General features: G+C 34.1%; 1 protein-coding gene across 1 annotated transcript; it reads left to right on the forward strand.

Annotated features, from left to right (window-relative positions):
* The first annotated feature begins 10,467 nt into the window (after window positions 1-10,467).
* Window positions 10,468-11,955, forward strand: LOC127131536 (zinc finger BED domain-containing protein RICESLEEPER 2-like). Its single transcript, XM_051060453.1, has one exon. The coding sequence runs from the start codon at window positions 10,468-10,470 to the stop codon at window positions 11,953-11,955; it is 1,488 nt and encodes a 495-aa protein (XP_050916410.1).
* The last annotated feature ends 6,498 nt before the right edge of the window (window positions 11,956-18,453 follow it).

Below are 18,453 nucleotides of genomic sequence, written 5' to 3' on the forward strand. Positions count from 1 at the left end.
TAAGCTTCTCATGATTTCCCCAATATTTATCATATTTCTTCTTCATTTTTTGAGCTACTGAACGTAGATGCTCATCTTCAGACGCACACATATCCACAATGCTCTTTCCAATACCCAGGATCTCAAACATATAAATATTGCTTGTCAAATAAGATGACCCCGATATGTGTAAGGTAGCATCATAAAATAACTTCAAGAATGGGATGATTAAGTTAATATGCTTCCAATCTTCTTCTGTCGGAACACCTTTCCCCTTCTTTGTCAACTCATTCACATATTTTTTATCTCGAAAACTTAATTCTTCAAAGGTCCTCTCATGTTTTGATGTGGATACTAACATCAAGTATGTTGAGTTCCAACGAGTCTCAACGTCTAGCCAAACTTAACCTTTATAATCCAGGCTTTCCTCATCAATACATGCCTTGGATTTAGCAAGCCTCGCAGGAGAAGATCTAGCATACCACACAGCATGACGGATTCTACCAATAGAGCCATCAATGTCTTTCAAACCTTCTTTCACAACTAAATTCAATATATGGCACAACACCGCATATGAAAATGGTTTCCACTCATAACTAAACTATTCCTAGACAAAAGCCTCCTCTTGAGACGATCAACCCCAACATCATTAGATGAAGAATTATCAACTGTCAAACTAAGCACACGGTTTAACCCCCAACTGTTCAAGCACATCTCCATTGTTGCACAAATAGCATCCCTTGTATGACTTGTGACTTGACAAAAAGTTAAAATCTTCTTCTGTAAGTGTCAATTATTGTCAATGAAATGGGTTGTCACACACATATAACTCAACTTTTGACAAGAAGAAGTCCACATATCAGTAGTGAGACAAACTCTTCGCCAATTCAGAGAGAGAAAAAATTTCAAAATCATTCTTTCACTATCCCATAGTTTCAAGACATCACGCGCTAGTGTTGTGCGTGAACAAATCTGAAATCTTGGTGATGCGAGACTCATGAAAAGACTCATGTTCAACCTTCCGAAAAGGAATCTCAATGTTTATGAACATCTTAACCATTGCTCTTCTAATGGCTTCTTGGTCAAACTTGACAATTAAAGGAGAGCCAACATGTTCTTCAACACTTGTCGTAGAAGATAATGTCCTTTGCCTCTTGTAAACAAGGCATCTTGATACATGAGCATGCATGGAACTAGTTCCATTATTATACTTAATTTTTGTGTCACAGTATTTGCACGAAGCCTTTTGTTCTTCTTCCGACGATACAATGAAATGCTTCCAAACCTCTGAACGATTCCTTCGCTTTTTAGTGTGAGGAGGTGGCATTTCATTAGAGATTGTAGGTGGAGGGGTTGAAACTATATTCTCGGATGTTGCATAAGTTGTACCAACATTAGTCATCTTGATTCTGTTAAAAATAGGAAAACAAATTATGATGAAAAAACCACAATAAAAAAACACACAATTGACTTTATTTTAAAACAAACATTTACATTTATCCACAACTCCAATTTATGTTTTATAGTAAAGTTTGTGAACCACCTCATGGTCTTTTTAATGATCAGTCACAATGTTATTGACATCAATCTTTATGGTGTGAGATCCATGAACAAATATCCTAAAAAGGCATGAACATTCACACCATTTGACATGCTTTCGATTTTTGTGGTCTATTTTTCTGTCAACAAACCTACTGCATGACAACACATTGCAAACAACTTACTACATCACATGGTAACTGCATCAAGCAACTCGCATTGGACACAAACATACTGCATCAAAATTACTACTTAAAATTTTAACAAAGTTCAATGTAACGGTACATAGCATATCTTTTGGTGTGAACACGCAGTAAAGGATTTCAAACTGTTTTTCAATGTAACAGTAGATTGTAAGTTGAATATTGTAATGAAAACTATTACCTTCTACACTTTTATTAAGCAACACAAAATGTTAACCAATAGTCATACATCTGCATTTTTTCTAAAGATACTACAACACAATCTCCTACTTTAGTTTTACAGTGACAGAAAGGAGCAAAGACTAAAAGAGAAAAAAGCAAGAAAAAGTTTATAGAATTGACCATTATTTCTCTTTCGGGATTACTTCAAGGAACAAAAGTTATTATGAAAGAGTAGTTAAAGAAGTGCTTTCAAGTAGATTGAATGAACACCATTATGGAAATGATAGTATTTATAGATAAGAATATCAATGTGATAGAAAACCAAAAGCAAAAAAGTATGAATGAGAGGGAAAAAAGTTGGAGTTGGTAACAAACTAGCTTTCAAATCTGTATAAAAAGATGATGATAAGAGTTGTTAGCTCTTACCATGTCATGTAAAAATCATCTCTATAATTGTAGGGAATTAGCTTAAGTGTCTAAGTCAAAATTCTAAATGTAGTGAAATGTGCTTTTAGTTTTGTTTAAAGCAAAAGTATTGATATAGTAAAAGTCTTATCAACAATTGGTCCAAGCCATAATGAACAGCTAATTAAGCCACGTCAGGGACGTCCGCCAAAAGCGCTTGGGATGCCTGCATTTGGACTGAACTTTATAGCACAAGTTCATCCAAATGTTTTAGTTACACCAAACAACAATAAAAATATTGTCAAGATATTTACACCTAGTTTGTCATTCACTATGGCAGCCTCAGTGGCATAGTGCAATCTGTCAGTGGCATATTTACACTAACTGTAACACCGTTTTTACGTTCAAAGACAGCATCCAATACCTCAAGTGCCCATTTTGGGGAGAAATTGTGGCAGTGTTGCTAATCCTAACATGAAACTCACATGGGAAGATAAAGTTCCAAAGATCACAATCAATAGTGAATTCATAAACTAGAGTAAAATAACCCATTTTAAAAGTGAATAACAATACTGAATGAAATTTAAAGGAGAGATTGTAAGAAAGTTAAAGGAAACTCTTATCGGGGCGACGACGAATCATACACAGCTTGAAGTGAAAAATCCTTTATATTAGAATTTTCGTTCACAATGTAATTTAAGATATCCACAAGGAGCCAAGTGTTCCTGCAATTTTTTGAATTGGGGCATGTTAGAGATTGTAAAGTGGGAGCAAAAAAATTATGAGTGACAAAGTAATGATATAACAAATTCTGGGCTAAGCAAATAGAAGATACAGATGAATACTTGAATATAGCTACTGTAAACCTCTCCCTTGATGAGATTGTCTGCAATGACACAAAAGACACATGTCTGTAGAAACAAAAAATCATTCAACAATTGCATTATACTCATCCTTATATGCACTCAACAATTGATAATATTGAATTTGGTATTTCCAAAATCAATACGATAACACAGAAAGAATAAAGGCATTGTGTTGGAAAGTAAGATGATACTCACATTGTAGCTCTTAGGGGAATCAATGTCGTCGAGAGACTTACTTCAAAGCTTTGATTGAGATGATTCCATGAAACCCTAAAATCCTAATTCTGAGTTGCAAGTTGAAGGGTTTGAGAAGAAAGGGTTAGGGTAGGGATTTGGTAGAAGATACACCGGACAATCTTTGTTTCAGCTTTTGAAAAATCATATGATGCAGGTTTGAAATTTGAAGAATGATGAAGAGAAAAAAAGATGAAAAAAGTTTGAATTTTTGAGAATTAGGGATTCTAAAATTTGTGTTTTGGGTTGATTTGAAATGATTATTGAAAAATGGTAACCGTTTACTTGATTCGGTTTGTAACAATGGTTACCGTTTTTTTTTTAATTTGATAAATGGATCACCAATTTCAAAATATAATTTTGGGTTGGGTTTTAAAGTTTAGATTAATTTGAATAGGAATTTGGTTCATGGTTATTGGTTATTTTGCACACCCCTAATTATGAGTAGTGATTACCATGCATAAGCATGACGCATATATCAAAAAGAATATATGTGTGCCAAAAGATGTAAATAATCAGTTTAGAGAAAGTGTGGTTATATACTTGTATACACGAAGTGTACCAGTGAAAAATTCTAATCTCTAATGCATTAGAAGGGCAGTTCAAGAAGACATATGGTTGTACAAACCAAAGCCAGCATGTTTGATATTCCCAACATAATCAAAAACGATATTTTCTATTCATAAGCCTTGTGCACACTTGAAAAATCCAATTTCTGTTAGCCTTTATACGTTGGATGTGTGAAATTTTGAGCCAAATTCGTGTGTATTTCCTGTAACGTTGTTCTTCCAGCTGAGGAGATTCACAAATTTAAAGTTATGTTAGAGAAGTAGGGAGTTTTTCTCCCACCATATACTCCTGGTACAATTTGCAATTTATATTTTTTTGAGGGAGGTGAGTGTTGTGATATAACCCAAATCCAACCCAAACCCAAGTTAGTTATTTAGATTGAAAGTTAGTTACTTGTATATATACATGTATATAATGTAATTCACATAGAGCAATATAGAAATAATAATTTTTTCAATAACAACTTTCATTCTCTCTCTATTTTCTCTCTTTTGCTTCTCCACCCAAATTGCATCAGCACTAACAAATTGGTATTTATAGCTTCTGATTCATTTTCTTGATCGTTAATTCAAGAACTGCATGTTGATGGTCATGTTTCCAGGAATCATGAATCGCGTTTTATACAAAGATGAAAGATAGTAATGGTACTCTCAAATCTCTTCCAATTCTTGATGGAAAATATTGGACCCTATGTAGAAAACAGATGCAGTCATTGTTTGGTTTTCATGAAACCCTAGAAGTGGTTACTATTCATGAGCTTGCTAACAATGCAAATAATGCTCAAAAAATCACTCACAAGGAAGGCAAGAAGAAAGATAGTCTGCATTTTAAATTCAATCTGCAGTAGATATGGAAAATTTTGACTGAAATTTCTCATGTTGAATCAACGAAAGAGGCATGGGATATTCTTGTCAAGTATTATGAAGGTGGTGAGAACGTTACAGCTATCAAATTGCAGTCACTGCGTAGGCAGTATGAGTTACTGCATATGGGAGAAGATGAAAAGATTGCAGGCTATGTCTCGAAGGTGAATAATTTTGTTCATCTCATGAAAGGTTGTGGTGAAGTCCTAGCTGATAAGATGATAGTTGAGAAGGTAATGCGTACATTGACCTCTCACTTTGATCACGTTATCATAGCCATTCAAGAATCCAACAATCTTGAAACCTTGAAATTTGAAGATTTGCTTGGTTTTTTTAGGCACATAAGTTAAGGATTGTCGAGAGGAAATAAGTTCAAGATTCGACACAAGCACCGCATGCCCAGACATGGAAGAAGCATAGTGGTTCCAACAAGTTCAAGGGCAAAAGAGACAAGACTCAGAGCAAGAAGTCTTGGGTGAATGCTCAAAAGCATAAGGTTGATGATAGGACTTCTGAATCCTCAAAAAAAGGAAGGAACATCATATCATAAAGATAAAAAGGAGAAGAAAAGCGTGTGAAAATAGGGTCACTTGGCCAAGAATTGTTGGTACAAAAAGACAAGGGGCCGACAAAAGGCAAGGATGATGAAAGAGAAAACTTTGCACGTCAAGACTCAGATGATTATGATGGTATGGTGCTTATGGTTGCAATTGTATATGAGCATGTAGACTCCAAGACTTGGTTCCTCGATACAGGATGCTCGAATCATATGATTGGTCGAAGAGTGTGGTCAGAAAATTTAGACAAGTTGAAGAAGAGCAAGGTCGGGCTTGCAGATAATAGCTCATTTCAAGCAGAAAGTACTAGCAACATAGTTATTTAAAGGAGTAATGGAGCAAAATCTATGATCAAAGATGTACTCTATGTACCTGGAATGAAGTGCAATCTGCTAAGTGTTGGACAACTGGTCAAAAAAGGTTTCTCAGTGGTTATGAAAGATGGAGTCTTATAATTGTTTGACACCCAAAACAACTTGGTCTTAAAATCTCCTCTATCGACGAATATGACATTTAAGACCATGATCAATTCGACTGACGTATAATGTCTAAAAATAGTGGTCGACCACAAGCATAGCTAGTTGTGGCATTTTAGGTTTGGCCATTTGATTTTTAGGTCACTTAATCAACTGATTACTCAAGACATGGTAACTGGTATACCAAGTCTTGTGATGCCCGACGAACTCCGTGAAGGTTGCTTAGTATGGAAGCAATCCTGGAAGTCTTTCGTTTCAAATATGCCAATAAGATCCTCTTGCATACTAGAAGTAGTACATTCATATATATGTGGTCCGTTTGAGCACCATACTATTGGTGGAAACGATTGTTTTGTCTCAGTTGTTGATTAGTTTAGTCGAAAGCTTTGGATCTATGTGATCATGCGTAAAGACGAAGTATTTTCAATCTTTAAGAGATTCAAAATGCTTGTCAAAAATCAAAGTGAAAAGAAGATCAAGGTTCTGCAAACAGATGAAGGTGGTGAATACACGTCCAAGATATTTGAAGAATTTTATACAGAACATGGTATCGATCATGAGGTAACTGCTCCTTACACACTTCAACATAATGGAATAGCATAAAGAAGAAACTGAGTTGTATTGGATATGGAAAGATGCATGTTGAAACAAAACTTGCCAAAATCCTTATGGAGTGAAGCAGTTACTACTGTTGTTTATATTTTGAACAGGTGCGCTATGATCCGCTGTCGTGCGCGGATCAAAACCGAGTTATTTTGAAAACGTAGTATAGCGGCAATGACTCGAATCGTCTCTCAAGGATTCTTGATTATTACTAACCAAAGGTAAATCGATTTGGGGGGGTGGATTCAGGATCGATAAGGGAAAAAACGATTATTAAATAAGTGATTATTGAAATAAGCTGTTATGAAATAGGTGATTATAAAACAAAAGGATTCACTGTGTCAGGTTCAACTTATCATTGATTGCTACAACTATGGCTTCTATCCTATTTGAACACAATATCATTCAACAAGCGTGATCGACACTGTAAGGTATATATTCTTATTGCCGGATTAAGCATACGGTTATAGATATCGTAAATTTAACGGTTAAGCAGAGTTGAATTGCGATCAAAAGTCAAGAACATATATCATTCAAATTTAACCAACAATATTACATGGAAATCGGATTAAGCAAACAACAATCATATAATATTATTGAAAGGAATAGAATTCTAATTGCAATTATAACAATCTCAAAGTAGTGAACCTGAATACAGCAAATCCGTCCAGATAGATTAGTTCTCCATTACGGTTCTTTCAAGCATAAGAAAAGTAACTCATGAATAGTAAAAAACGTGAATAGTGTTTTCGGCTGCTAGGTATTAGGGGAAAACCAAGGCAATTCGTTTACAACCCAACTGGGTCAAATACATAACTCAGGCCCAAAACTAACGACCCAAAACTAAAATAAAACTAATGTTGCAGCTTCAAACGAAATTCTGGAAAATAAGCGCTCTGAATCTGACTTCGACTCCAACATGAAAGTTGTAGCTCTTTCTCTTATCATTCCGGAGATTATTAGAACGCGTCAATCGGATTTCCGGAGCTCCAGTTATGATCGTTTTAGTGCAGACTGTTAAAGCTGAAAATTAAATACGAAAATCAAATAATAGTAAAAATAAACTAAAATATAAAAACATTATAAAACATAAAAATAAGCAAAGGAAATCAAAGAAATACTTAAGAACATGTATAGGAGAATGTGCATTAAAATGCACTGATCAGGCTACCATCTTGGACTGTTTATTTTTTTTATTACTCTTATCATATTATCCATTACCTATTTTCGGGCAATAAAGGGGAGAATAGTTTAATGATGATGGTGATATCATGCAAGATAAGTTTAAGCAATGCAATCTTCACAAAATGTGTGTTGGTCATTCTCTTATGCATTTGTAAGCTTTAGTTATATCTGTATGTTGTGTATGTTTTCGCTACTCTCTGATAAATGTCATAACGAATGTCTATAGCATTATGTTGCACATCTTTCATTAGTGTATTTATTTAAAAATTGGTAAAGGGGTAGATTGTTGTTACATCTGATTAACGTCATTTTAACAAGCAACATGTAGAGGAAGATGTCATTACATTCTGTGAGATATTTTGTCTCTATAAGCTCAAACCAGAAAGCAACATGTGGAGCAAGATGTTCTACAGATTGTGAGACATTCTACCTAACGCAGAAGCCAGTTTACACTGAATGGATATCGCACATTTTGAATATTTCTTTCCATATTTGTCTAATCTTATTTGATCATTTGTTAAATTAATATATTTTCGTATCTGTCATGAATTGAACTCATGATCTCTAATAACTAACAAATATGTGTTTTTATCATTTGAAAAGTGAATATGAGTTTTGAGAGATGTCACGTAGAGATATGGGTGATATGGCACAAAGAGTATTTAAGTGTTAATGTGAGGATGTGTACTCCTGATGTAATAAATTATAAATAGATTGTGAGTAACTTTTTAATACATAAATTATGATGTTATAAATTAAAGTCATTTTTAAAATAAAAAAAAGGTATTGGTTTAAATGCACTTTTGATCTCTCTAGTTTGATGAATTTTAAATTTTAATCATTCTATTTTAAAAATTGATTTTTTGGTCTTTCAACTTTATCTCCCTTGAGATTTTGCTGATTCTCCTTCAAATTTGCAGACGTGACAATGATGATTAGAACAAAAAAATATTTCTAATGAGCTACCAATGATAATTAAGTTATTTTATCATTTAATATTATTTTAAGAATAAATTAATTTATTCTTTTAATTTCTTTTATAAATATATATTTAGAAATTATTTAATACAAATTAAAAAAGATATTTTTTTGGATTTAGGCCCAAATCTTTGTAAGCTCCCTTCAACGCATATGTGCTCATTTGTTTTTTAACTTATATAAAGTCTAAAATATTTAGCAGAAAAAACAAAATGGTACTTCTTTCTCTTTAACCACACTCTTTTAAGTATATAAGTAGGGGTGGACAAGAACCGTTCACCCGGCCAAATCCGCGGGTAACCGAAAAAGAAAACCGAAATGGGCGGGTTCAAACGGTCTACCGGGTCAGTGATTAAAATATAGCAGTTTCAATTGGGTTTATATGGGCGGGTCGGGTTCAAAATTCTGAACCGCGGATACCCAAACCCGCCCAATTGAGATACCCTCCTAGGCTTTTCCAGCAGCCAAAGTTCATTCTGTTCTCTCACTCACCTGTTCTCTCACTCACCGTCATTCACCACCCACCACCTTCAACTCTCACCACTCACCTCTCACTCACCTGTTCTCTCACTCACCATCATTCACCACCCACCACCTTCAACTCTCACCACTCACCTCTCACTCACCTGTTCTCTCACTCACCGTCATTCACCACCCACCACCTTCAACTCTCACCACTCACCGTCCAATTTTCAATCCACGCGCGCTTTCGGTTTCCGCTGCTTCCACACCTCAGCTCATCTTCCAACGCTTCGTGGATCGCCGCTCTTTTCCGCCAACACACTCACCGCTAATTCTGTTCCGGTATGTATTCAATCACCGTTCACCAGCCTAGGTTTTTATATACGATGGAGTATGTATTCAATTTTTATGTATTCAATCACCGTTCCGCTTTAGTTTCAATTGATCTTTCGGCAAATCAGTTGAATGGAACACTTCCACATGGTTTTGGTGATGCTTTTCCTAATCTTAGGACATTGAACCTTGCAGAGAATGATATCTTTGGTGGTGTCTCAGATTTTTCAGGGTTGAAATCTATTGTGAGTCTTAACATATCAGGAAATTTATTTCAGGGTTCTGTTACAGATGTTTTTGTGTTAAAGTTGGAGGTTTTGGACCTTAGCAGAAACCAATTTCAAGGTCACATTTCTCAGGTAAACTACTACAATTGGTATCATTTAGTTTATCTTGATTTGTCGGAGAATCGGCTTAGTGGTGAAATTTTCCAAAACTTTAATGGCACACCGAATTTAAAGCACTTTAACCAGCCTAGGTTTTTATATACGGTGGAGTATGAGGTTTTTCGGATGATGCTCGGAAACGCACCGTAACGTACCTATGAATTTCATGTGGTTGATGATTTTTGGAGTTTTATACGCATTATTTTGATTGGATTTAGTCTTCAACAGTTTTGATTGGATTTTTGGAGTTTTATACGCATTATTCTGAATTGTTCTTTATTCTCTGCAGGTTGGTGTTGTTTCTGATTATGACTTGTCTAAAGCAGAAAACAAGTAAGAGATTGCACCATTTATTGCTTTTTTTCATACTTTAAGTGCTTTTCTTAGGACCTTTCAAATTGTTTTTACAAATTATCTTGTTGAACTTATAATTAAAAGTAAATTATGTTGGTTAATAAGCTGAAGTAAGTTATCCAAACATTCTTAAGTCATTGTAGAAATTCAGTGCATTTCATTTTCAACTCAAATAGCTATCATCTATTTTCATGTTATTTTATCTGTTAATGACTTTTTTCAAATAGCCAATTTTTACTTGATTTCTATTTTAAATTTTGCAACCTGCTTTTCCTTCAATTATGTTGATTATGGCTCCGTCATTTTTCAGTGATGGGTCAGCCTAATCAAACTATACCTACTGAATATGTCATGAATGAAGTTGGTTCAACAACAACAACTGAAGTTGTTGGAGCAGAATTAGTTAATACCCAACCTACAAAGAAGAGGAAAGCTAGTGCAAGTGGTTCTAGGCAATCATCTGCTTGTTGGGAGCACTTTATTAGATTACCAGATGACTTAGTTGATACACCAACTGCAGCTTGTAAACACTGCCACAAAAAATACCTATGTGACCCTAGGACTCATGGCACCACCAACATGAACCATCACATTCTAAAATGTGCAAAGAAGCCTAGAACCATTGATCCCACCCAAACTATTTTGACATACCCCTCTGCAGAAGGATCTAGTTTGGGTCATGTTAGCTCCAAATTTGACAAGCAAGCTTGTAGAAAAGCTTTGTCAATTTTTGTGGTTCTAGATGAACAACCATTTAGTGCAGTTGAGGGGGAAGGTTTTAAGTACTATTCTAAAGTAATGCAGCCCCAGTTTACTCTCCCATCTAGGCGTACAGTAGCTAGAGACTGTTTTCAGCTACACTTGGATGAGAAACAAAAACTAAAAGCCTTCTTTAAGTCTGACTGCAATAGAGTAGCACTTACTACTGATTGTTGGACTTCTATCCAAAATCAAAACTACTTAACCCTTACGGCACACTTTGTGGATAACGAATGGAACTATCAAAAGAGAATTATAAGCTTCACAGTTATTCCAAACCACAAGGGTGATACGGTAGGTAGGAAGATTGAAGAGGTGTTAAGGGATTGGGGAATTAGGAATGTGTCTACCATAACTGTTGATAATGCAACTTCAAATGATGTAGCTGTAGCATATTTGCATAGAAAAATATCAACTATGAATGGGATGATGGGGGATGGAAAATGTTTTCATATGAGGTGCGCTGCTCACATATTGAATTTGGTGGTAAATGAGGGTTTGAAAGATAAGCATTTGTCTATTACTAGTGTTAGGGATGCTGTTAGATTTGTCAAGTCCTTGCCTCATAGGGCAGCCAAGTTTAAAGAGTGCATTGAATTTGCTGGAATAACTTGTAAAAAACTAGTATGTCTCGATGTTTCAACTCGTTGGAACGCGACATATTTGATGCTTGAGGCTGCAGAGAAATTTCAAGCTGCTTTTGATAAGCTTGAGTATGAAGAGTCGAGCTATAGGGAGTTCTTTGGAAAAGGTAGTCCTCCTAGTAGTGATGATTGGGACATTGTTAGAGCTTTCATCTCTTTTTTAAAGTTATTCTATGAAGCAACTAATGTTTTTTCCACCTCTCAAAGTGTGAGTTTGCATAGTGCTTTTCACCAAGTGTCTGCGATCTATTGTGAGCTGAAGCAAGCTACTATGAACTTAAATGATGTTTTTGCAAGTGTGGGTGGGGACATGATGGAAAAGTATAATAGATATTGGGGGTGTGCTACTAAGATGAACAAGTTGATTTATTTTGGAATCATCCAAGATACAAGTTGAGTTATATTGAGTGGACTTTTAAGGATATGTATGGAGTCGGATCTGTGTTTGCTACCGGGTTGATCAAATCTATAAAAGAGAGCTTACAAAAATTGTATGATTGGTATAAGCAAGCTTATGACCAAAATCATAATAGACAACCTCTTGGTAATGGTGAAAACAATGTTTCCAATGATGAAACAACAGTTGGCCGTCCTTCACTAATGGCTAGAGCCGATGCTTTTGAGCAACATTTAGAGGAACAAGACTCGATTGATCAACAAAATGAGCTTGAGGGTTTTTACTCTAGTAAGTGTGTCAAAAGGGATCCTAAATTTGACCTTCTTGTGTGGTGGAAACACAATTCAACACAATATCCTATTTTATCTACAATAGCTAAAGATATTTTTGCCACACCAGTGTCTACGGTTGCATCAGAAAGTGCCTTTAGTACGGGAGGGAGAGTCTTAGAAACTTATAGGAGCTCCCTAAAACCTGAAATGGCAGAGGCATTAATTTGCACCCAGAATTGGTTAAAGCCGTCTTTTACCTATTTCAAAGACTTGAACCTCATGGAAGATTTTGAGCTTTCTGAAGATATTATAGCAGGTAAAATTATTTTTAAAAATGTTATATCTTTATTTCATAATTGTTATATATTTCTAAAAAAAATGTTTATTTCATTATTTTAGAATTTGAAGAAATTTCTTCTACAGCAAGAAGAGGATCTTTATCGTCTCAGCCACAACCTTCTGGTTGTGCTTGAAAAATATGGAGGTATATTTACTTTATTAATTTGATTTATTTATTACTTTATTCCTTTTTAAAGCTTAATATTTTTCTTGTTTAATTTTTCAGTTCAACTATGTTTTTTGAAGTCATATGTGACTTATATTTTGTGACTACTCAATGGTCAAATAATATATATTTTGTCCCGTGAGAAAAAGAGAAAGAATGGCTAAGCTAAGGGAAGAAATTGCAATTCAGAAAGCTAAGGAAACAGAACTTAATAAAACCATTCACATTACAGGTTCGCTTAGTCATTCACGCCAAATCTATTTTTTTTGGTTCTTAATGCTGTTGAAGGGTGCTTAATTCTCTTTTGGTTGCTGCACATTTGTTTTCTCAGATGGTGTTGCTTCTGTTATGAGTTCATTCTGCAAGCAACTTAGTTGATAATGTGCACACTGTCTCTGGCAGATGCACATCTTAGTTATTGCATCTTATGTGTTAAACTCCTAATTCATGAATGCACATCTGTCTTCTGATGCATCTTATGTGTTGAACTCCTAATGCATGAATGCACACATCTGTTCTGATGCATCTTATGTGTTAAACTCCTAATGCATGAATGCATACAGTTACTGAGATTTTTATTGACCTGCAAATTGAGTTTATTGAATCGTCTGCTAAAAGAGGTGCCCTGTATGCAGTTATGACCTTTTTTGTATGACTAATCACTGATGTAGCAGTTATCGAACATTGTGTTTTATAACCAGCAAATAACCTCTTTTTGGTCTTAGCTAGTTTGAGCATTCGGTTATATTTTCTATGCTCACAAATTTGTAATTATACGTCCATAGTTTTTTAATGTAAGGTAAAGCTACCTTCCATGCTTGCATCAGGGTATATTAAAATTGTTCAATTTCCTTTATCTCAAAGATGAAAGCAGGATGAAGATAGTTGAGTTGGGTGGAGACAAAGAGCTCATAAATATGTTAAGCACGGCTAAAGACGACCGTACACGGAAAGCAGCACTGAATGCTCTGGCTGAGCTGTCACAATCAGGTTGAACTTTGAAGTCTTCCTTTAAATATCCTTTGCATATTACTTGCCAGATTTTTGCTTCTAAGAAAACCATTTCTTTTTAGCCCAATAGTAGTAAGTAGTAACTTTGTGGTCCTAAATAGTAAACCAGAAATGTTCACCCATTGTAATTTATTTTTATAATATTCTAGCTGCAAACTAACTGAAAGATCAAAGGATAAGAACTTCAGAAAATTATTACTTGTTTCAACTGTTTGTCTTTTTTATTCAAACCATATGCGCATATAAAATTGAAAAGGAACATCAATATTTATCAATTGATTTCGGGACAATATTTGCATGGTATGAGACCTCGTGTATATTTTAGCGGGGGAGTTGAACCCTTACTTTCCTCTCCAAAACTACCAAACCACCTTATCAGTCCTTATAAATAATCAACACCTGTATCTTATCCTGTGAACATATTGAATAAGAAACCAGCTCATACAATATTACAATGTCGAAAGATATGTAGTTGTACCATGCAGTGCGGCTAACACTAGTCTTCTTTTCTGTTTTCTATTGACATAAACTATTTCATTTGTTATAGATGAAGTTCTTGCATCCCTGCATCGTGCTGGGGCCATTCCAATTATTAGGTCTGCTCCAAGTTCACTTGAGGATGCAGATGTTGAGAAATTCATGTCGAGCTTGATCAAAAGGTTCCAAGATCTCAAGTATGATATGTCTTCATGAGTTTTACTAGAGGTTCTTGTGTTTTTTCCTTCATAAGCTGTCCCCATGAAATTATTGATAAATTTACTAGAGTTACTGATATCTCTTTGGAATTAATTTGTTAGTTATTACCCTATGCACAACTGCAATTATTGATAAATTTAAGCAGGTTGTTTCAAAGATTATTGATAATTTTACTGTGTTTACCATTGTATGAACATCTGCAGAAAGTGTTTTTGTTGAAATGGAGCCAATTCTAAGATCTGCAATGGACGGGCACAATGTGTGCATTTTCGCTTATGGTCAAACCGGCACAGGCAAGACATTCACCATGGTCAGTGATGTCAAAATTGTGTTCATCTGCTAATTAATGTTATCCAATGTATGTTGTGGTTTCTGATTGTATATGATTAATTTTAGGATGGTACAAATGAGCAGTTAGGGATTATTCCTCGAGCTATTGAAGAACTCTTTCGTCAAGTGTCAATGGATGCTTCGTCCTCTTTTACTTTTTCAATGAGACATCTGAATGAACCAACCATGTGCAGATGTAATATGGGCAATCAACTGTTTGATATACTTTTAAAAGTTCTCTTGTTTCTCATGTATTTTGAGTTTTTGTATATGATACAGTGGTTGTAATTTATTAATTTCTTTTTAAGGTCTGTGTGTAAGTAGCATAACAGTTGTTATTTTGGATTGAAGTTTTTAATACTTTGAATTTATTTTGAATCTAAATTGTAGTAATTTGTAGCTCAAAATATTATCAAAATGTATTATTGGGCTCAAAATAATATCAACCAAATAAAACCGATTAAACCGATTGCATAACCCGCAACCCGTCCTAACCCAACCCGTCCAAACCGATTACAAAAATGGGCGAAAATGGGCTTATATGGCTTAACCGCGGGTTGGGATTGGTGAGGCTTTTGGGTCCGAAACCGTCCAATCCGGCCCGTTGTCCAGCCCTATATATAAGGACTAAGATATTCAAGTTTCTGCTCATAAGGTGGCCTCAACGGATATGGATCAATCAAACATTCCAATCCAGTGTCAAAGCATGCACATAGTAATAAACAATAAAAAAAAGAAGCAAACCGTATGGTATAAAATTACTGACTTGATCGTTTCATTAAATCATCTGCAGGAATAGCAAGAAAAGTGACATGTGCTGGATATGATGTTTTTGCTATGGATTATCAAGAAAGCCGGTGGATATTATTAACAGCAAGTAATGAGTAGAATTAAAAAAAAAAAGGATAGAGTCCCGCATGGTTTTCTGTACTAAATATTTTAGTTTTTACATAAGTTAAAAAAAGACAACAAAAAAAAGAGCACTTTGCATTACAAAGATTTAAGATAATTATTATTTTTAAATTAAATATCAAAATAATTACATTTTTAAATTATTTATTAAAATAATAATTTTTTAAGAGAAATAGTCTTAACAAAGAACACATGCATTTCAGATTTGCATCGAAGAGTCAATGGTGATGTCGCCACGTGCCATGGCTATATGACACTGTGACAATTTTATTTTTTTTTTTATTTTTAAATTTTTTAAATTATAATTTTAAAAAATTGAAATAAAAATAATTTAGAATATTATCTTATAAAATCCAAATACACAACAATTGACAAGAAAATTAATGATCCTCCTGATCGAAACTTCCCCATATTCCACATCACACTGCATTAGTATGCATTCGAGGTCTTCCACGATTTCTTTGAGGTGTTTGGGTCTTTGAGTGTTGGCCTGAGAAAAAGGTAGTTTGTGCGAGGGTCCTATGGTATTTGACATAGGATTTAATTGAAATACACTGACAGTGTAAAAGGATTTTACATCGTCAGTTAATCTTATACGTTGGATATTGAAATAAGTTTGACTTTTATTTTAAAAACCTATAAAGTAATGCAAATGGGTGATGGTGATGAATCGACTGTGTAAATCTTTTTACACTGGCAGTGCATAGTAATTAATCTCTTTGACATATTTGTCATCATTTCTTCCTAATGGTTGGGGGATATCGCCAACGGTACTGCCGTAATTGAGTTCGGTACTCATGTTGTCGTAGTTGGGTCATTGTGGTTGGGTTATGAGTGGACAGTATGGTTGGTTGAATTGGGACATTAAATCGTTTTGGAAATGAAACAATGGTTCTTGTGGTGTAAGAAAGTCATATTATGGTTGGATGCTTTCGCGGTGGGATGTTTGAGTGTTCATTTAAGAGGGTTGTGGTGGAATGATGTGGAATTGTATGAATCATATGGGTTTTAATAAGATGTAGTTGGGACATGTGGTTGTTGGTGGTATGGGTCATGCTCTTGTCATGTGATGAGGTGGACACCAACAACAATCACATACCCCTACCACATCTTATTATAGCTATGATGATTCATACAATTCCACACCATCTCACCATAGCCCCCACCAATTAACACTTAAATATCTCACTGCCAAAGCACTCAACCATAGTATGACTTTCTTACACCACAAGAATCATTGCTTTGTTTCCAAAGTGATTCAATGTCTCAATTCAGCAAACAATATCGTCCACTCATAACCCAACCACAACGACTCAACTACGACAACATGGACACCGAACTCAATTACGGAAGCGTCGTTGACGGTAAACCCTCAGTTATTGGGAAGAAATAATGACAAATATGTCAAATACATCAGGACACTCGCATCAACCACCTTTTCTTCAGGCCAACACTCAAAGACTCCAAACATCTCAGAAAAATCGTGGGAAACCTCGAAGGCAGGCTAATGCACCGCGATATGGAACAGAGTTTTGATCTGGCGAGTCATTGATTTTCTTATCAATTGTTGTGTATTTGAATTTTATAAGATCATATTATGAATTATTTTTATTTTTATTTTTTATTTCCATTTTTTTAATTACAACTTAAAAAGTTAAAAAAATAATAAAAATAAAAGAGTAGCCACGTGCAATGACGCATGCTCTTAATGGATGTATGTATGCGCCACTTGCAGTGGCATGTGGTGAATGCAGTCGCCACCACCATTAACGTCTTAGTGCAAACCTGAAATGCATATGCCATTTGTCCTGACTATTTCTCTTGAAAAGTGATTATTTTGATAAAATAATTTAAAAATATGATTATTTTGATATTTAATTCGAAAATACTGATTTTTTTTTTTAAAAACTCAAATTTTGGACCTTAAGTCTAGAAAAAAAATTAAAACTTGTATTAATTAATTTCTAAATATATATTTATTAAAAAACTCAATTAAATAAATTAATTTGTTCTTTTAAAAATATAAAATAATAAAATAAGATAATCATGGTTGACAACTCACTAAAGATTTTTATTTTAATTTTAATTATCACTATCACGTCTGCAAAATTAAATGGGGATTAATAAAATCCAAAGAAAAATAAATTTAGGGATGAAAAATTGATTTTTAAAATGAAGAGATTAAAAATTAAAATTTATTAAATTAAAAAAACTAAAAGTAAATTTAAGTCAAAATTAATTAATTGGTTGTAATGGAAAAAGATATTAATTTGTTATGGATGATAATAATACATGATTTCAGTTGTTCTCTTTTATTTAAATTGTGGTTAAATATTATTTTATATTTTATTATCTCATCCAGAGTACTTCTTGTGCTTTTATTTTATTATAAAAAATTAATATGAAAATTGTTTTTAAAATCTTAAAATGAAATATTTCTTTTCCAAATTTTATCATTTTTTCTTTCAATTTAACTAACTAAATTGTTTAAAATAAGCAATTCAATTTATTTGTCGTTGATAAGATTTTTTGTGGTAATATGGGTCGGTTAACTGTTTGTAAGAACAACCTTGCTTTAATATATTGAAAGTGGCTTTTTTGAATCACACAATTCAATCATATTACTACAGATAATTTGTTAATTTCTTTCTTCTATCTTATACCATGTTAAAATATTATCAGGTTGTCATGAGATCGTGTAATATGTAAATTATTGCACATGACTTAAAGTTTATCACTCTTAAATATTTATCACGACTAAATTGTGGTTAA

The sequence above is a fragment of the Lathyrus oleraceus genome, chromosome 3, assembly GCF_024323335.1.
Source record: "Lathyrus oleraceus cultivar Zhongwan6 chromosome 3, CAAS_Psat_ZW6_1.0, whole genome shotgun sequence".
NCBI lineage: Eukaryota > Viridiplantae > Streptophyta > Magnoliopsida > Fabales > Fabaceae > Lathyrus > Lathyrus oleraceus.

Bases quoted from the DNA above. Each gene is read 5' to 3' on its own strand.
- LOC127131536 (XM_051060453.1), top strand. From the start codon at position 10,468: ATGGGTCAGCCTAATCAAACTATACCTACTGAATATGTCATGAATGAA.